The sequence below is a fragment of the Clupea harengus genome, chromosome 9 (genome assembly GCF_900700415.2).
Source record: "Clupea harengus chromosome 9, Ch_v2.0.2, whole genome shotgun sequence".
Taxonomy (NCBI): Eukaryota; Metazoa; Chordata; class Actinopteri; order Clupeiformes; family Clupeidae; genus Clupea; species Clupea harengus.
Genome location: NC_045160.1, coordinates 18,263,362 through 18,284,860, shown reverse-complemented (window position 1 = coordinate 18,284,860; position 21,499 = coordinate 18,263,362). Strand labels below are relative to the sequence as shown.

Below are 21,499 nucleotides of genomic sequence, written 5' to 3'. Positions count from 1 at the left end.
TGGTGCTTCACCCTAGACTAGGCTGTTCAATCTCAAATTGTCTAATTTCTGAAAACATTTAAATCTAAGAACACTCATTAAGTACACTAATGGTTACATGATATACTAAAGGAAACATGCAAATAATCCAATTCTAGTATTTCATTCTGATACAGTATTCTGTTTGTCCTGATGTTGAAAAACAGCACAGACTAAGGTGAAGCACATCTGATTTGTCTGATCATCAGTCATCATCATTATGTTTGGCCATGTCCAAGTTGCACAAAAAATCCCAGAAGTGACCTTGGAAATTGGCTGCTAGTTGCCCTTCAATCAAGTGTCTGTACAACGTAGTGAAGACAATGAGTTGTGAAGTCCACAGCTCTCAACTCAAAAACATTTTAGATGATGTCAATGTGACACTATTAAATTATTCAACTTTGACAGTCCAACCAATCACAGGATACGACACCCAACAGGACACGTTTGTAGTTATGACAATCTTACCATGGATAAAAGTGGTAGAATTTACCTGGAAAATGCACCAGCCACTTCACCAACAAGGCAACAATGATGCTGACTTTATTCCTTCTTAGTCTTCCTAGTAGAATCTACCCTATTGCAAGCCACAATCAGAGATGTACTTTTGAGTGTTGAGAAGAATGTCATCAATACTGATACAATCCATGAGAAACACTTCCCTGTCTGTGGGCAGCTCTGATTTTTCTCATTTGATCACAAGGAAAGCAGATCAGTAGAGTCCTGTAGGGCAATGGCCAAATGGGCCAACATCAATTGTTCTTAAAATACCTTCCCAAGGGGGGTTCTAATCCTCCTAGCCAGTCCAGTTCAGCTCTGTATTTTACATGACAGTTTGAGTTTGATGTGGAAAAATGTGGAGGAGGGGATCCCTTGTTTCATAGTTATGTGTGTTTCCCCTCAGAACAGCTCTCATAGTTCTAGATGTGTGTTTCCCCTCAGAACAGCTATCATGGACCACACAATTCCCACAACCTCCACCCACATGTATTCCCAGCTATGACTCAAGCTCAGAAACTTGCAGTGGTATATGGATGTATTCAAATGGGAGGGCATATGTAACAGAATAGGACAGGGAATGATCCTTCTTAGGAAAAATGTCTTATATAACCATTTTCATCTTAACATCAAAATATGTGGAAAGGGAACCAAATCTACACCGGAAATATCTTTGGACGGTGCGGCTGCAGTGTGATTAGTGATTTACATTCAGACCTCTGCCAGTGTTCAAGTGATGTGATCATTGGTATCAGCCATCGGGTACAGACCACTGCTGAAATTGGTTTTGAGATACGCAGGCCCCTTTACTCCTTCAGTTGTAGAAATGTTTTGGGAATATTGTCTGCCCCTGTTGATTTGGCTAAAAATAAACCCCAGGAAAAAGAGTGATTACGTAACACCTCTGACCTCTCGGTTGATGGTATGGATCTGGTGGACACAAGGGACAGTTGTCAATAGACCACTCATGCTCGTTTGTGTGTGTGTGTGTGTGTGTGTGTGTGTGTGTGTGTGTGTGTGTGTGTGTGTGTGTGTGTGTGTGTGTGTGTGTGTTTCTGTCTCAGCACAGAGTGCAGTGTGTCCAGTCCAGTACTGCGCGTGCCTAAATTGGCTTGCCTCCATGGTATTTGGGAACAGCGGGGCTTGATGAAAGGTTGCATGAGTGTGAAAGCGCTCCTGCTGAAAACCCATGCTGTATATGGGAAAGTGGAGTGGCCATCCATTCCCACAATCCCCCAGATAAGACCCTTGTCAGACGAGGTCAGAGTTCACTGAGCCTGGCCAATGGCCAGCATGTTTAGGTAACAGTGCCGAGGACAAGCATGGAGAGCATGGCGGTCTGCAGACAGAATGGAAATGAAAGAGTAGGGAAAAGAGGTGGAGCGATAGAGAGAGAGAGAAAGAGAAATAGGGAGAGAGGAAGGGGGAGGGAGATAGAGGGAGGGGAAAATGTCCCAGATTCCCATGGCATTTATTAGAGACTGAAACACACTGGACTGATCGACTATATTTACAAAGTGGCAAATAAAATTGAGACATTGAGACGAGAACATCTCTGACATGTTGTCTGTCTTGGTGAGTTAACTCAGCGGGAGTATCTGGACCTTCTATCAAACTTATCCTGTCATTTTCTTCTCGTCATTTTCATGCATCTGCTAAGGGATTGTAAGGAGTGTTTGTGACAGACAGAGTCAGTCAAAGCCGCTTGACATTTGTCTATTTGAGGCTCCTCTGCATGTTCATGCGTACGGGTGCAAGAGGCACAGGAGGACAGAGAGACAGAGATGTACCTGTACAAAGCTGCTTGCCCCGACATCCCCGCCCCCAAGCAGAAGGGGGGGCAGAAGGCTGGAGAGAGGGCCCAGGGGCCCAGGTGTGGGAGGCAGAGCCCGGCGGGGCTGAGGCTGTACACGCCGCTCTTGTGCTGGAGAGGCCTGAAGGCTAAGTCCCAGCTGGAGCTCAAGCACCTGGAGGAGTTCCTCAACATGCACGCGCTCTCGCTGCAGGACTCAGTGCGGGCCACTACCGGCATGGCTTACAGGTATACACCCAAAGACTTATGCAGGCATGTACATAAACACACGCGCATGTGCACCTGCACATATACACACATACACACACACACACACACACACACACACACACACACATACATACAAATATAAACATGTATGGACTGAATGGGGAGAGTGATTGAGTAATATTTAAGCACATAAAATACGAGATTCTTTCTCTTTTCCTGTCACTGAAATATTGACATTGTTCTGTCAGTTTGGTAATACTTGGGCAAACTTTTGCAAAACCGCTGAAGCTCAGGAGTACATTTAGCTCTGGCACTGCTATGGATTTGCATTTTCCACATCACATTCATCTCTGCATCTCTATCCCTCTGAGCACATGATGCTGAGTGAACACCTCATCAGAGATCAGCCATATGGACATGAAGTATGGGCTCTTATTTGAGCTCATTACAGCAACTCATGACTCTATCACCTACCATCAGTTCCCATTTGTACTTTGCCTTCTGGAAGGGGAGCTGTCAGTAATGTTTGGCTGCTCAGTGCTCTATGTAGTAATTGAAGTGAACAACTGGCAGTGAGTATTCTTGTGACAGCTGTGTTTTTGCAACTGGTCTGCAGAGAAGCTCCACTCCCCACCCAACACACACGCTGCTCTCTGTGCTATGTGTGTAGTGCCCGGGGTCCTAGCTTTGTGGGGAGGAAAACATGACCTCTGATTGGTTATTTCCAGGAAATAAGATGAGAGGGGACTGGATGGAGAGAGAGATGACATGAGATTGGAATGAGGGTGTGTTGATTTGGTGAGCGGGTTTTGGGAAGTTGGTTGCAGATTGCACGACTCCGCTCATGAAAAAGGGGCCATTTGAGAGGTCATTATGGGCACAGTTTCATTGGGACGCCCGGCCCACACACCCTAAAAAATCAATGCTGGATGTGTGTGACCTCATGACCCTAGAGCTGTCCTATATGTGCAGAGCCATTCAATATTAGATGATGGAATTTGTTTGAATTGTGTGAAACGTTTCTAAAGTGAGTGAGTGTGTGTGTGTTTGTGCATGTGCATAACTGTCTGCTTTCCCCTTCTATTTCTGGTCCGGGGCATCCTAGGGTTCACAAGGAGGGGGAAGGGGCAGCAATAACAGCAACAATGCCAGTGACATCATGGCACCGCTTTGGCACCCTCACGTGTGCATGCCCCAAACAGTAGCACCGTTTCGGCACAGTGTTACGTTATCTGTGCTCTGTGATGTGGAGAGCTATGGAGAGGAATCTAAAAGTAAAAGTCCACTGGAACTGAACCGTGACTGACACGCATTCAGGCCTCTCGGTGACTGGGATCGTTTTGCCCTTGTGTTTAAAGATGTGACGGGGTTGAAGGTTGAAGTGTCCCTGCCTTACTCTCACCCACACTCGTTCTTTATGAGTCTGTTGATGCCCCATATATCTTCAGGGGGCCAGTGAGGCAGGCACATCACGTGATCCGCAGCGCATTAAATCAACGGAACCGTGCCTAGCCATAAATCCATGACCGCAGTCCCGGTAGGCAAAAAGACGACATCCTGGTGTATTTCGTGGCCACAAACGTGCACAGCAGGTGCACAAGTCAGACACAGGAAGAAGGGGAAATGGTTAAGAGAACAAACATGTCTGAATAAACATAATCTACCAGGAGCATAACTCAATCTGTCAGTTCTCCCTGTTGCATTTGGAAAGACAAGTGAACTGAATCCTCTATTTTATGGTTCTGATATGTATACCTGGCCAACAAAGTGTAATGTAGTCTGCTGCCCATAAAAGGAATGCTTCAGGAGCCACCACTGTGTTTATCCGTGTTTATTATCACTGGAATGTGCTGCTGTGGTTTTTATTACAGCCTTGTCTGAGAATTTCAAGCCCCCTTGCAGTCAGACTAGAATCTCTCACTGAAATCCACAGGTCTACTGGTAGTTCTTGTATGTTGTCTGGATGGCATACCTATAGAGCACTGTTTGTACAACAGATCCTGCCATTGCTGAGAGATCTTCCATTACAATGCCTCGAAGTATACTGAGCAGCTGATGCTGATAGCAGTCATTTATCGGTGCTTGTGGGAGATAGGAATTGAAGACATGGCCTTGGCATTGCCTGGGCGCTGCTCGAACCCGCTTAACTACAGGAGCGCCTTGAGTGGCCATTAGACATGCTGCCATCTTTGAAATCCTTCAGTACTCGTGTATGTGTCCCCCAACAACGCACTGCGTCGAATGATTCCAGGCTCGTGTGACTGCCTTCATCTGGTGTCGGATTGTCCCCTTGTTTGCTTTTTGACAAGCGTTGCTCTAAGTCTCCACAATTAGAGCGCAGCAGAGCCACAGAGCAGGGTAGAAGTTGCCGCAGATGTGCCAAACACAGATCATTTATTCATCTTGGAAACATAATTAATGTTTAATGAGGGCTAGGCAGGTGGCCTTATTCAATTCTTAATTGGCGTGGCAATCAGATAGGTGATGCTCAGCAGGGCCTCTTGGTATGTCATGCTGTGGTGGCGTATGGTTAAAGGGATAAGGGTAAGCTGGGTCAACATCTAATCTATAGAAATGAGAGATTTGTAAGGGTGTGGGTGCCTTCATGTTGTTATAATGCTATAATGTTGTTGTTGTTGTCATTCATGTATTACATTGCTTGATAACTACTATTGACAATATAATTTGACCAGAGATGTGTAAGATTTATGTGTAAATACATGCAATGGCACTGATGAATCCCAAGGAGAGATGTTACATTCTTCATCCAGCTGTAGTCCAGCTGTACAATAGAAATGAGGACTAGACTTTTTAGAGGGTAATGAATGTGTATTTTTAGCTCAATCAATAATTCATCATGTGGTTTGTCACTATTTTAAGGCCTGAAGCCATCTTCACTTCTGCTGTGACACTGCACGGGGACACTGCATAACACTGACATTTGTTATCGATGTCCTGTTCACTTTCACACTGCACAGTTTTTGTATCGTTTACTGATCACCCATGCAAGTCTAAGTAGATGAGAGCAAATCACAACAGCAGATAACGCTCTCCTCCACAATGAAGGGCATGTGTGTATGTTTGTGTGCATGTGTGCATGTGTGTGTGCATGTGTGTGCGTGTGCGTGTGCGTGTGCGTGTGCGTGCGCGTGCGCGCGTGTGTGTGTGTAAGCATTGACTACCCTTCTATTCTTTCCTTTCACCCTTATCAGTCGTCAGTTGTCTCTCTTCCTCCACTCCTGTTGTTGTGATCCACCCATCCAATACGATCTATTCTCACTCTCCTCTGCTGTCTGCAATCCTGCCCCCATCCAACTCCCCCCCCCCCTTTCTGGGGCTACATTATTGATGGGAAACGGTTAATAGTGATCGAGGGCATGCTGTCTATTCATTTTTGCACAAGGCTGAGCTCACTTAAGCTCAAATGCCCAAAGAGAGCAAGTGCCACAGGTTTACCCACGGCCAGAGAACACTTTCGCTCTGTGCTGACTGGCACATCTCACTGGCCCTGGCTCACTGCCACTCTGCCATCTGCTTGGCATTCTGCATTCGCTTTTGTGTGTGTGTGTGTGTGTGTGTGTGTGTGTGTGTGTGTGTGTGTGTGTGTGTGTGTGTGTGTGTGTGTGGTGTGTGTGTGTGTGTGTGTGTGTGTGTGTGTGTGTGTGTGCGGTGTGTGTGTGTGTGTGTGTGTGTTTTGAGAGCTAGAGATCAGTCTCTTAAGAAAGTTATGTGTTGGCTTAAAGTCTTTTGAAGTGCTTACATCGTTGGGGATGTGTTGCACTTGGCAGTAAAGAGAAAACTTTGTGGGGAGGACTATTTGTAACACCCGTCCAAACTGTTCAAAAGATTACCATGGAGATTTGTCAAGAACATGCCTAATTAGGGATGAGGTTGGGGAGAGACTGTATTCCTGTGTGGACAATGCTGGTGGCAGGGATAAGCCTGGTCTTCCTGTGTGTGTGTGTGTGTGTGGGTGGGTTAGAAGTTGTTACAGTAATATGAGTCCCATCAGGTGGAAGCTCTGCTCAAGTGCACATGAGATTGACATGTCGACCACTAGGGGGAGCCCAGTTGTCAGTACAATTCTGATTAATTGGATTTCCATGAGCACTGAGAAAACCAATGCAGGCAGGTACTTAGTACCATCTTCCCCTGATTGATTTGAAACAAGAGTCGATGCTGAGTGCCCCACTGTGTGTGCCCGCGCTTGTGTGTGTGTGCATGTGTGTGTGCATGTGTGTGTGTGCAAGGGTCAATGTCCTGCATCAATTATAGAAAACATCCATCATTTGTCATCCGGGGACACAAGCAAGAAAGGTGTAAATGGAAGACTTCTCATTACCAGGGATCCCCCAAAGCCAGTGACCCACCGTACTGATCCTCCCATAATCCATCTCTCTCCGCACTCTCTCCTTTTTGGACCACTGGTGGTGGGGTGGGGTAGGGTCGGGTGGGGTAGGAAGGGGCTCCACAGTAGGCTGCTGTGTGGTAGAGGCCAGGCTTGGCTCCTGGACGCTGCTCCTCTCAGTGGCTTGGGTTTGAGAGAGCAGTCCACAGCCTTTACCACAGCCACCACTCTTTCATTGTTTGTTTTTGTTTGTTTGTTTGTTTGTTTGTCCATCTATTTTTTTCTCTTGTTTTTTTTTCATATTCCAAACAACATTGCTGTTTTTGTATCATCTATACATGTGCTCAGAATGCTGGAGCCACTGGCAGAAAGATAATTGAGCCATCAATGTGCCCACTCAGTCATTGTAATCATCACTATTAGTAGATACTGTCATCACACACATCCATCACATTGATCAGGCTGTAGATCAAATGAGCGTGCCATGGGAGAGTAAATGAATTTCTTGAGCAGCTGTGTACGTCAGTGTGTGAGTACATATGTACGAGTGTGTGTGTGTGTTCTGTCCTGAACAAGTAATGAAGTTTGTGTGCACTGGTCCATGTCATCTTAATGCATGTATTTCTGTCAATGTGCAATTTCACGCGTGATCTAACCACACGAACGAACACACACACACACACACACACACACACACACACACACACACACACACACACACACACACACACACACACACACACACACACACACACACACACACACAGACACAGACACACACAGACAGACACACACTCACACACACCATACGCAGGTGGTACCCAGTATAGAGAGTCTGGATAGCCATTCATCATAATTTTTTTCCTATTGACTTTCTTTTCATCACCTCTGTCTTTCTTCTTCTGTCCGTATTAGTATGCATGGGTGAGGTTAGCTTAGCGCTGCTGAGATAGCTGGCCGTGTCAGGAGGACAGCACTGGTGCAAGGACTCCCATGCCCTCTGCCTGTCTGTGATAAGGCCACACTGGCTGCTTGCTCTGATTGCTTTTCCCCTGCCTGGACATGGGAGAGGAGGCTTGGCAGGCTGGTGGAGGTGCCTCTGCCTCTGCCTCTCCACTTCCCCATAGAAAGAAAGGCAAGAGGCTGTCAGAGGCAGAGAGGAAATTCAATTTGGGCTCGGCTCCCCCTGTTTGAAGTCTCATAGACCATCAGCGCGTGATGGAAATGACACACGGAGGCAAGCTGGCGCCACAGAGGGTAGTCACAGGTGGCAGGCCTGGAAGTGAAGATGGGGGATGATGTCAGTGTCGGATGTCAGATGTATCCTGCAAACACACAGAATGCTTGTGTGTGTGTGTGTGTGTGGGTGTGTGTGTGAGTCTGTCACTTTATCACATGTCAATTCTACTGAGAAATCATGGAACACTGGCAAATGCACACACACACACACACAGACCTTCAGCACTGATGTTCAATTTTTTCTTATCTCTCTCACATGTCCTAAGGGTGGGGGTGGGGGGGGGGAGACACCCTCTGCCCATATCCACATGTCTTAAGGGGGGGGGGGGGGGGGGGGGGAGGGGAGACACCCTCTGCCAATATCCACATAACGTGCATTAATGTGAGGGATGGATGGCTTTACATTCTACTTGCCCTGCACCATTCTATCACCCCCCAACCACTATTCAAACCCCATTCAGATTTGAAGACTTCTCATTACCAGGGATCCCCCAAAGCCAGTGACCCACCGTAATGATCCTCCCATAATCCATCTCTCTCCCCACGCTCTCCTTTTTCAAATGTCTCCTCTCATCTTTATTGCCTTCTAACTGTTGGACTGTGAGTCTTTTCTTCATGGACTTACACCAATTCAGATTAGCGTGGGGCACAATGACTTGAGAGTCAAGAAGGAATTGGTGCCCAAATCATGACAGAAAACCCTGAGCCACATCTTCATGAATGCAACATTGTCATGTGGTATGCGTGTGGCTTAGTCCACTATAGACAGCGTTGGCATGGACGTTTCTCCAGAATATTAAACGCCAGCGCTCGCCTTCCTTAAATGGCTGTGTTACTTCGATAGCGCTTCTGGAATTGTTCTTGAATGAGGACATGGCGGTTCCCTTGTGCTCTGCGCTCATGCAGCGGCGATGCGTTAGTGTGTGTTATGGGCGCGTCCTGCACACGGTGTTCCCTGCTCCGCTGCTGTGCATGTTAAGTGGCTGCGCCACCCTGATTAGATCCCCTCATCAGTGAGCGTCTTCTCATTTTCTTCATCCCTGGGGGTCCTCTGCTCTACATACCAACATGCCAGAGCTCTCACTTTTGACAGACATGTACATGGATGAGTGTGTCTTTATATGTCTCTCTCTCTCTCTGTGTGTGTGTGTGTGTGTGTCTTTCTTTTCTTCTGTGTGTGCAGTGCGTGTTTATGTATGTTTGTCTTTCTGTATCGTATATGTGTGTGTGTGTGGGGGGGGGGCATGCACTTTGCGGTTAAGTAAATGAGTGCACGAGTTTGTCTATCGTGGATATGTTTTATACATAAGCACAGCCTGACCAATGTACTGCAGAACACATTCTAAATTCAGAGACATGTTCAATTAGGGAGCTGTGTTTGAGGACGAAAACATGAATAGCTTCCATCTCCAGTCTTCAACATTGCTCACGTCCCTGACACACTATTTTTAGGGCTCTGGATATCAGCGAGGGGTTTAGCGTGGATCAGGGGAGCTTAGGAGGAGTCCAGGGGGAATGTGGCTGGAGCCAGGGGTGCTGCCCACCCTCTGTGAGTCGCTCTATGGGCGTGTGTGGGCAGAGGAAATGATACAGCCGCACACGGGCGCAGGTTACACATGAGAGGAGGGGGGATCTATTAGCCCCAAAAGTGCTGACCTCTTACCCCTCCTCCTCATCTCATTGTTGTGTTACGCTCTGGAGGCTCTGGCTTCAGCTCTCGGCGCACATGCATCCACATACCTGGGCATTAGGGGTCGTTTTGCATCCCAATGGGCGTTTTTTTTTTGAGCTTGTAAACAAAACACTTGAGTGCACGATTACAGCTTTCGTCGTAAACAATTCCTCAATCTGTCTCCAGCGCTATTCTTGGCAGTACTTCAAGTTGATGATTGAGACTGTTTGACAAAGAGACAGAGAGAAAGGGAATGAGAGCGAAAGAGAGAGAGAAAGAGGGAGAGAGAGAGAGAGAGAGAGAAAGGGAATGAGAGCAAAAGAGAGAGAGAGAGAGAGAGAAAGAGAGAAAGGGAATGAGAGCGAAAGAGAGAGAGAGAGAGAGAGAGAGAGAGAGAGAGAGGAGGAGAATAGAAACACAGTCAGACTTTTTAAAATTGAATTCTTTAGCCGTACCGTAGAAATAATTGTGTAATTATCAGTGCAAGTCTGGTGAGATGAGATGGCATAAAACATGAAAACGGCACATTTCCCTTCGGAGGTAATTAAAAAGTAATTAGCGCGTGGAGGGAGAGCGTATAGCCAACCAACAGACAGGGCACAGGTGTCCCTCATTAACTAAATTATCAAGACTCTACACACATGTCAAAGCAATGCCCAATCAACAGGAACTATATGGGTCTGTGCCATGGAACTCCCTACACCTAAGATTAGTTGTCCCTCATTAACTGCTGATTCCAGACTTGTATGCCACATGGTCCTTATGTTCTGCAAATTCAGAGTGAAAAGAAATGATTACTTTATCTTACCTTATGTCTCTAGATATTCTGCCCTGCTGGAAGGACACAGGGGTCTATGGTCTTATCAAAAGCAACGCAGAGAGATGAAAGTTTTTCTTTCATGAAACCGGGAAAAACAACATCCAGTCAGGGTGATGAGAGTAGTTCATGCAGGAATGACACTGGGTCAATGCTTACAGAAAATATGCGCTATTCTGTCTTTAGCTGCGGTTTCCATAGCGATTTCAGTGATAGGGTAAGGATTTCTCCGGGTCTGTTATTTGTACATTCACACAAAGAACTGCTCGAAAGACTGCCATTAGCTAGGTAAAAAGTCATTTTTTTTAGAAGAAAGGGAATTTTGAAGTAGATTGCTAAACTAGTCCTTGTTCATCCTGACTTTTTCAAATGTTTATTTTGCGTCTCTGCTGAATGTTAATTGGAATATATGAGAAAGCGGTACTTGACTGTGAACCAGAACAGTTCCAGGGTCAGTTGGCCTCCTCAGCTAGAGTCTCTCCATCACATGACAGTTTCAGCAGAGTGGCCAAGTTAATTCAATTTCACACACATTTTCAGTTACTCACAAACTGTGGCATTTGCGTGCAGACGATATGGCGAACACCTTCACTAATCCCGGCATCCCTCACGCTACACAAGAGGATTTAGAAAAGACTCTCTAATGAAAAACAAACAGCAGATTTTTTCATTATGAAATGATTGCAGGACACGTTAGCCACAGTCACCTGCTGTTTGTGACACCTGGCACACTCCCCACAGCCACGTTAACTAGGCTAAGCACAAGGATCAACAACCAATCAAAAGCACAGAAAGACCGGCGAGGTCCTGTTTAATAACACATAAACCTTTTATGTATCCCATAAGCTGTTGTTCACAAAATGGTGTACAGAATGAAGCTTTGCAAAGCTCTATTTCCTGTACCTCACAGCTGGAGAGGTTCAACATGCAAACTCTGTGAGAGCTTTATACTCGTGACCAACAGTTGAACCTGGTTAGTATCCATTTAAAAGTGCTTTACCGTACACTTAGAGCAAGGCCAGGCCAAATTACACAAGAGGACTTTCTTCTTTCTGCTATCTATCACTGACAGGCAGAGGCTGTAGGGAGGTCTCATTGTCCTTACCTCTGTGCTTTCCATTGACCTTCTGGTCACATGATGTAGATGTGAACAGAGCATGTAAGTTCTCACCAGGCCAAGGCCACCAGGGCATTGCTGGGTTGTCATTGACAGAGACGCACAACCTGGTCTCTGACAGCAATGTGTGTTGTTCTCTCTATTGAATAAATGCAACTGTGGTTGTGGGTTACATAGTGGGGACAAAGGGGAACAAAGAAACAAACCGTTGATATTTGTCTTCCTCGGTTTCATTAGAAGAAGGGAGAAATAGATGGCTGTTCCTGTGGCTTTTCACTAGCTGGGTAAGCAGACTAACAATGAAGGGAACAGGGGGTCGTTATCTTGTAGTCACAGTGAACCTTGGGACAACAGCCATCAGTCAGTGATGCAACTGAAAAGATGTCCAAGGACACCCACATTGCTCTCTGTGACCGGAACGCAATGACAGCATTACACGACCACTGATGCAAAATCACAGACTTCTTCATCAGTGCAAGACAACTAACTCACAGCTTCACTAGTAAATGCTGTGTTCCTCTTCCCCACTCACAGCACCTGACCTGATGTAGGGTATTCCTGTGATTAAGAAGCCTACTCCTTATTCATGTGTCCATGATGCATAAAAACTCATTAGCCAACTTTGACCTCTTTCCATGACCTTTTCGTGTCAGTGACCTTTCCAAGCTCACGATGACAGGCTTCACTCTCCGGCTAAATCCCCGGGCTTCTGTGTGTCACTCAACTGCTTTTGGTCATTGATTCAGCAGTGGCCTGATGATGGGCATTCTCATACTTAACTGCCCCCTCTCCAGTCCATCCCTTGCATTCAATGTTTCCTCTCACTTCAAGGTAACATTCCAGATGCCTGCATCCTCATGCCCATCAGGGCCATAATGGCTTTGAATGCATTGTTCCTAATGTTTTTTAATGCACCAAACACCTCATTAATCCCTCTTGTACTAATCATGCATTCACTGTAAGCCATCAGTAAGTATCCAAAGTCACTCTCTCCGTCCACACTTTGAACTGGGCTCTTGTGGGGCCACTCCAGACACCAATGCCGTTAGCTTTGTTTCTCAGTGGCTGAGCAGACCTTGCCCGGCTGGTGTGTTTACAGGCCTGGCATGGCTGTCCACTCGCATCACAGCCACCAGAGGTATGTGCCGAGTCTGGGGAGCAGCAGGCACTGGGCAAGTGCTGTGGGTCACGCACGCAGAGTGATGCAGCTTTTACACTGACATGTCTCTGACAGAGGGGGAAAAAGAGAGAGAGAAAGAGAGGCATGGAACAAAAGAGAGGAAGAGAGACAGCGCCGTGAGCAGACCCCGAGGCCACTTGCTGCGGTCATGCTCAGTCCATGCATTGTCATAGTGACGGCAGTGTGTGGAGAGTGCCTGAGCAGACCACAGCACTTTCGACTTGAGTCTGATCAACACAGCAAAATATGCAGTGACATCTATTACTGCTACTGTGTTCATATTCACAGCAGTGTCTCTAATATGTATGGTTTTCTATGTTGTGTGGTGGTTTATGTGTTATATATTATATATGAGACACGTATCCAAGATGATCCTGATAGTATGTCCATATTCTGTAACTGTATATCATTGCAAACGTGAAATGCCTTTAGCTGAGTTTGAAGAGTATATTAAATGTGACACCAGAAAGAGACAGATGCTACAGAAATATCTTGAACGCATCTACAGCCAAATCACCGTTGTCCAATTCTGTCACACCACTGTTCGGCACATTCCCATCTACCATTCAGTCTTTAAGAGGAGCAAACCTCTTGTGACGACCTCTTGTCTAAACTGGTTCACCGACAGTATTGAAACTCTGAAGAGCTGTTACCTGAGCACAGGCTGAAGTCAAACATAAATGGACAGCTCGATTTTTATGAGTTTGCCTATAAAGACAATCGTGGCACTGATGATGCAATACTAACTATAATACTTTTATTTTTTGCAACCCCTTGAAAACCTACAAAAATAAAGACGCTGACATTTATGGCTATAGTTTGGAGGGTAAAAAGTTGTTGTGTTGTCCATCATCACATTGTAAACACTAAAAAAAATAGAAGAAGGGATTTTTGATCCAGGACATCCAGAGCTCATTCTCCACTACTGGTTTATAACACTTGCATCACCCAGGTTCATTCTAACAATACTTGGGTGTACATACTGACTGGGATGAATGTCCATGTCAATTCGGCAAAGTCCTTAAAGGCAAGTCTCGCCACTCATGCAGCCATCTTGGCAACGCCTCTGAGCAACTATTTTTGGCAAACGAGATCAGGCTCCTCTAAATGAATGGGAAGAGATCTGTAACTCCACATAGGATGGTCAGACGGAGTTTAGAGTACATCACATGAATCTGCGTTTAAATCTGACATTTATTCATTCTTTGTGGTGTTGCTCACTGTGCATACGACACATTTTGTGACGTAGCTATTGCTATGGTAATGGTGGAAATAAACAGAACATTCAGGTGGGGTAAAACTACAGTTATGCCATTTCTAACAATATGATTGGCTCTTTAAAATACAGGACATGTATCTGACTGAAATCACAAATAAACAGACTGGTCCATACAGGCTAGGAAAACGATAACTGCTCCCTTCCCGTGTCCTGTATTCCAAATACGAACTGCTCCCATCAGGAAGACGCTATAGGGTTCCAATTAAACACAAGAAGAGATACCTGATTAGGTGTAAAAACATCCCACACAAATTTCCCTAGGGACAAATAAAGTAGTCTTGAATCTAGAATGTTGCCATGACGTTTTTTGGTCAGTTTTAGTGGGAGAGATGTAATACACAGGTACTGTGTTCACACTCACAGCTGTGTGTCACACTCCATGGATCTATGCGGGCTTCAAGGACAAACATCTGTGCTGATCGTGATACATTGTCCACATTCTATGGCTCTGAGTTGCTTTTCGCCATGGTTCAGGAGCAGGTTATGCTGTTTTGCTTTTCTGTAAGTGCGGGCTTTGTGTGGATGGGTGCTTGTGTGAAGGGCATGAGAACAGGGGGGTTGTGGCTGTGGCTGCATCAGTAAAACAGTAGGTAGGAGGCAAACCTCAGTGACTAATACGTAGTCTCCGGTTGTACTTTTCCTCTCAGATGTGGGTGGTGGAATGAATACTCAGCCAAGGACTTTCCACTTTTCTTTCTCTTTCTCCGTCTCTCTGAGTTCTAATTAGACCGCCATTCAGTTTCAGTGTTGACTCTACCAATGCAGAGGTGAAGGGCCTGACACCGCTGCACGCTGTTCTTTCAAATCACCGTCCTTGACGTCTGTTATGTCTGTTATCACACCATCTCCATTCATTATCTGAAATGATGGCTTCTCCAGCTTTGGTCACTTAAATCTTGTAGACTAGCTGTACATTTGTGGCTTTTGGTTTTGGCTTGCTTTGCTTCGTTCACTTCCTATGGCAATCACCAGAAGCCAGAAGAGATAAAAGAAATAATAAAAAGCTGTTTTATTGGTCAGAATGGATACTGCACCTCTGGTGCTAAAGTGTCGTCATGGCAGGGTCCATAATGTTTTTGCTGTTGTATTGATCTGGAATGAATTCACGGCTTCCTAGTATCATCTTAAGAGTCCTAATGGGAGGCTTGGAAGGCTGACAGCAATCGCCTTCCATGAACTGCAAATGAAGAGTGGGTGAGAGTTGAGTAACAGGCTCAGTAGTGCCAGATGTGTGTAGTTCAACCACACTCATCATAATTTCATTCAGTTGGAGGTAGCACTAATGATCACCAAAGCCAAGCTATGATGATTTTATACCTTAGATTACTGTGATAGTTTAAGAAAGTTCAAACGGATCTCTCCCTCCCTCCCTTTCTCTGTCATTTGTGTCCTCTCCAAATTCAAGGCAAGAGACATATTGTCTCTATATGTCTTTATCGGTGACTGTAATTTATTTAACACTGAGTCCAAACACACATGTCTCCCTCTCCCTCTCTCTCTCTCTCTCTCTCTCTCTCCCTATCTCTGCACGCCTCAGTGCTGTGGAGTCCCAGGGGTCAGCAGGGGTCAGCACAGAAGCATTCGATCGCACTAATCACTTACACTCATTAGCACGTACACACTCCTCTCCGTCTCCTCTCCGGCTCACATCCTTTCCTCCACTCGCTCCTTCTCCTGCCACAATGGGAGAGGATGGAGGCAGGGGAGGCAGAAAAGGCCGAGACGAGGGGGCACCGCGCTGCCTGCGGCGAGCCATTAATGACAGGCAGGCCAGCGGGAGGTGTATGTTTTGTAAGGTTAAAGTAGGAAGGTGTTGATGTGAACGCAAAGGTCATCTGTCCCAGAGTGACTGCACACTGTAGCCTTTATGATTTCACCAAACACGCAGTGGCACAACAATGCTGACATTTTCAAAGGCTCGCCCCAATGAAGGCACACGCAAAAGCACAAGCACAAGCAAATACACATCTGTGCCCTGATGCACAAACATATTCAAACATCACATAGGCACTGGAGTAGCTATAACATCCTTAAACCACAAGCAAGCTTGATTTTGAGTCTAGAATTGGGTAGACTGTTTCATTTTGTTGTTTATTTGGAATTTCTAACAAGAGTTTTGTTGCTTTGGAGTTAGTTTCTTCCTCTGTTCATCCCCGGACACAAAGCCTTAGAGAATCTCCGCTGCAGAATTGCACTGCTCTTTGTTATTGAAGGCCGTTGCTTTGGGACACGCCATGTGGTGTTTACAGAAATTTCATTTGCCACAGGAATCAATGAAGCCTATCACTTACTTCCTTTTCCCTCAGTGTTGTATCTGAGAGTGAGAGTGAGAGTGAGAGTGTGTGTGTGTGTCTGTGTGTGTCTGTGTGTGTGTGTGTGTGTGTGTGTGTGTGTGTGTCTGTGTCTGTGTCTGTGTCTGTGTGTCTGTGTGTGTCTGTCTGTCTGTCTGTGTGTGTGTGTGTGTGTGTGTGTGTGTGTGTGTGTGTGTGTGTGTGTGCGTGTGTGCATGTGTGATCGTTTGCGTGAGTGTGTGCGGTGGGTTGGAGCGAACAGATGCACTGCGCCTACAACACAGATTCGCTAGATACTTAGCAGTGTGAGGGGAGAGAGAGAATGAAAGAATGAAAGAGTGAGTGAGTGAAAAGGAAGAGTGACAGATGGAATAAAAAAGGGCGCTGCAGAAGGTCACACAAGAGACACAAGGCTCGTGCGAATAACAGTAAAACAGCGGTGCAAAGCTGAGAGAGAAAAGGAGAGAGTAAGAGAAGAAAAAGAGAGAGAGGAGAGGGAAGAGATAGAGCGCAAGCGCTCACTGCACTGGACGGCTGCCTGTCTCTCTCTCCGTTGGAGCCGCTGCGGCAGAGCTGGAGCTTCGCTGCTGAGATCACCAGGAAAGAAGAACAGAACAGAACAGAACAGAGGAGGAGAGAAGACCACAGAAGAGGAGGACAAGCCAAAAAGAAGGAGAGAGAAAGTAAACAGAGAATCTGGGGCAGAGGCACATTAATGGGACACATTAACATCGGCTACCAGGAATGCAAAAGTGAGTAAGAAAGAGAGCGAGAGAGATAGAGAAGAAGAGAAGAAGAGAGAGAGAGAGGAGAGGTGTCACCGCAGTCCTGTAATGTGCTGATGCGCTGTGCTTGTGGACGAGTGAACCTCCTGGCCGATCCTGTGCACCTTCCCCTCCCCCCTCCACCTCCGCTCGTCTCTCGCTCCACCCCCCCTCCCCTCCCCTCCCCCTCGCCACTTCTCCACTTCTCCACCGCCGGCTTTTTGTCGTTGCCCCGGCTACTCATCAGCTCACATCCTCAGAGCCTCCTCTCTGACTCCTGCATTCCTCACACAAACACACACCCACACACACACACATTCTCTCTCTTCATCTCTCTCTCTCCCTCCCCTCTCTCCCTCTCTCTCTCTATCTCTATCTCGCTCTCTCTCTCAGACTTGCACTCATATGCACACAGATACCCAGGAGGACGCACTGACCGAGAGCAGGACCACATCAAGGAACTTTGTCTGTGCTTCTGTGTAGCGTTTAGGACAGCGTCTCCTCCTGTCTCCTTTTCTTCTTCTCCTTCATGGTTCTCCTGGTTTGACAACTTTTCACCTTGGGAGAAGTAAGTCCTCTGGAAGACCCCACCACAGGATCCAAGCAGTGGCTCAGACAGCCTCTAATCGCTTCAGTCTTGTTTTTTTTTTGACGAAGAGCGCCTAGCCTTCAGCCTCCACCTGCTGCTGCCATGCAGGTGTCCATCGCGTGCACCGACCACAACCTGAAGGGCCGCAATGGGGACCATGGCAAGCAGAGTGCCACCAGCCCCAACGTGGTAAACGCGGCGCGGGCCAAGTTCCGCACGGTGGCCATCATCGCCCGCAGCTTTGGCCACTTCACCCCACGCAACCACATCTCCCTCAAGGAGTCTACCGGCAAACACACGGGCATGAAGTACCGGTACGTCACCCTCACCACCATCCCATCTTCCACAGTATTACCAACCTCCTGCATCGGTCTAATATCTGGCTGTAAAGCATGCTCTCAACTCTCTGTGTTGCTCTCATAGTCTCTTTTATTGTCATTTATCATTCTTCATAGACACTATTTACCGATCTTTTATCTGCCATCTTTGAAAATGTTCCAGCACTAGCATTTTGGGATTCTTCCAGCACGATCATAAGGCTGTCTCTCTCTCTCTCTCTCTCTCTCTCTCTCTCTGAGAGAGAGAGAGAGACAGCGAGAGAGAGAGAGAGAGAGAGAGAGAGAGAGAGAGAGAGAGAAAGAGAGAGAGAGAGAGAGAGAAAGTGTAAATGAACTTGCTCGTAGTGGGAATCCCAGCACGTGTACATTTCAGCTATAGGTACAACCACAATTCCCTGTCTTTGTGATAAGCTCAAGACAGTCAGACTTTTTGGACCAGTTCTCACAAGCTCTGATACACTTGAGGTGGATTTGGTGCAGAAGTTAAACTCTGCTTGACTCTAAGTAGCCTTGGTGTGTGTGTGTGTGTGTGTGTGTGTGTGTGTGTGTGTGTGTGTGTGTGTGTTCGAGTGCATGTATCTGCATGTGAGAGTGAGGAGTGAGGAGAGAAAGAGAGACAGAGAGAGAGAGCGAGCTTTAAATGAGGCACTGCATTGGTCCTTGTCCTCTCCTTGTACATCGGTGTGTGCTGGATGTGTTTAATTCTCTCAGGGGCTGCTATTAAGCCCCCCTTAAGCCTTTTAAGCCTACGCTAGAACCTCATGTTTTTCTTTTCAATCTGCATCACTGTTGAGGAGATGCCCTATTCTTTGCACACGTTTGTGTGTGTTTGTGTGTGTGTGTGTGTGTGTGTGTGTGTGTGTGTGTGTGTGTGTGTGTATGTATGTGTCTGAGGGAGAGAGAAAGAAAAAGAGAGAGAAAGAGATCTGTCTTTGTGATGACTCCCCTGAAAGCATATAACTGTAACACTGTACACTGTAGTTGTAAGATTATATGCTTGTAGCATACAAGACCCTGCAGCACTCATGTCATATATTTCACCGAGCTGTTTATGATCGATCCCAGATGTAACTGTAGATCAGACTGTTTACCTTCAAAATGCCAGGAACGCTTTGGATACATGTGCTGGAACTGCATAATATATTTTAAAAAGCCACAGAAATTACGTCACATGGGGATATTATTTGAGAGAATAATGAATATTTATTATTTTATAAGGAAATTTGGTGATTTTTATGTTATGTTTTGTGTTGTGTGGAGGGAGGGGAGTTTTAGGGTCTTGTGTGATGGCATATAATGTTGACAGTTAATTCATTTTATTTAATGAATTTAGCATCAGCATCCCTGGAAGAAGGAAGGGTTTTGTAGTTAGTGTGATTACATCAGCATGAAGCAATGATCACAGTAATGTTCTTCCTAAGTCATCTTCTCTTTAGTATTCCACCTCTTTTTTTTTTGGCACCACTTCTGCTCCTAGCACTTTTGACATGTAACTCTGACATGTCTGTCCTAAACCCACGCAATGCGTTTTTTCGTTTTTTACCCCCTTTTTCCCATTGAAATGAATGGGGACACACTTCTGAGAACTTCCATCTCACGCTACATCTCAAGAACATCTAGGTTTCCAATGGCATGCCATGTAATGCCAGTCTACACATACCTAGCTGTCGCTAACTGACGTTAGTTTGAGAGTTCTAAAGTGCTTTAATGTAACTTGTATTAGGGATCTGGTTTAAACCACGCCAATGGTGACTGAGTTTGTCTCTCATCCCCTCCGAAGACATCAACAAAAACGACGATTTTTTATAAACTGTTATCTCCTGTTGGCTCTGTCTTATCGCCTTTACAGTTAGCCATGACAGTGGGGAGACTTAAAATCAGGAGGATTATGATTTTTCTGAATTGCTGAAACAACGGCAGTAAGTCAGCTCGTATTTAGCAGAATGTAATGTAGAAGCCCATAGCTAACGCCTGTACGGCTATCGCCATGATGAATGCATTCAAAGCGTACCACACATGTGCACACATACTAGGATTTTTTTAAATCTCTGAAAACAATGCCAGCAAGTCAGCTGGTATTTCGTCATGTAAATGTTAAAAACATCAACAGAGACTGTTAAATGTATGTTCTACGGCATGCAACATGTAAGCTCCACAATTTATCTGGCACACGATAAGTTACAAAACAGACCATATCAAATAGATCATATTTCCTATGTTTTATTGTCCAACAACTAAATAAATGCATAAAGTAATAGATTGCTTGGAAAGCACATACAAAGAAACCATAATCAGCTATGAGCAGAATACATGGGAATCACCAGGAAGCCCCACAACAGAAATGACATTGAGGATTTTCATACAAGTTACATAACACTATTGTGTACAATGAAGAAGAATTTGTACTTATTCTAAAATACGATTTATCTTTCAGGCCTGTCTGCACATGTGTGCTATGTTGTGTGCAGTAATGGTAGTCATAGTAGTTCCTTAATTTAGTGAAGCTCACTTTCATTTGCTAGGTTTTTATGTACAGTACATCAAACAAATGCATCCTGACCGAGTGTAATGGCATGCTCATGATTTCCCTGATTACATTCATGTATATGGTAATGGGTTTGCGCCTATATTAGTATGGTAGAGTATGTAAGGTCTTGTCTGATTAGCTGGGTGTTATGGCTACCAATGCAATCATTTCAAATCTAACATCAACCCAAAGGCACATTAACGATTGCATACAGTTTAGACTAATTGTACCTGCAGACTCAGTTGCATTGACTTTAAGGATTCCAAAGCAAGTTGGCTAATATATGTTTCATTGAGGATGGGTATATTTTTAGACCACTTTAGACCTTTTAGTCAATTTTAGACATTGTTTTGCCTAAGTGCACAACAAGTAAAGACTGGCAACTCATTTTGAATAACGTTTTATTACTCTAAACATAAATCATAAAATAATCATAAAGTATACTGTGCGCTGTATGCTCATGTGTTCCAGATTATAATTATAATAATCAGTGTTTGGTCTGTATAATCTGTCATTTGCTGGGCAAGGGGTAGCGATCCCCTGCTGGTGTTGAGCAATCACACTTCCCATTTTCTTGTGGAAATTCTTCTCTAGTTCATTATGAAGTGTTGCCTGTGAGTAAAGCAGTGCTTGAGTTTGTTTCCCTGAAGGTATACTATATATGTAACAGTCAGCTATGTGCACTTAGCTTCCCCAAGATGGAAAGATGGAGGTGGACGTTTGGTAATTACATGTTAATTGCATCACACACCCAACCTCATGACAATGGCACTGATTGCCCCACTATATAGAATCCACA

General features: G+C 45.4%; 1 protein-coding gene across 2 annotated transcripts in view; it reads left to right on the top strand.

The window, feature by feature from the left end:
* Positions 1–1,934: 1,934 nt before the first annotated feature.
* The window catches only part of kcnab1a (potassium voltage-gated channel subfamily A regulatory beta subunit 1a), a 61,202-nt gene continuing 41,637 nt past the window's right edge, over positions 1,935–21,499 (top strand). The window contains exon 1 of one of the 2 annotated variants that reach the window (XM_031573720.2): positions 1,935–2,557. In XM_031573720.2, the coding sequence (XP_031429580.1) occupies positions 2,301–2,557 (257 nt within the window). In that variant the 5' untranslated portion in view covers positions 1,935–2,300. Of the gene's footprint in view, positions 2,558–17,424; positions 18,150–21,499 lie in introns of those variants that run through there. The other variant, XM_031573721.2, reaches the window with a different exon arrangement.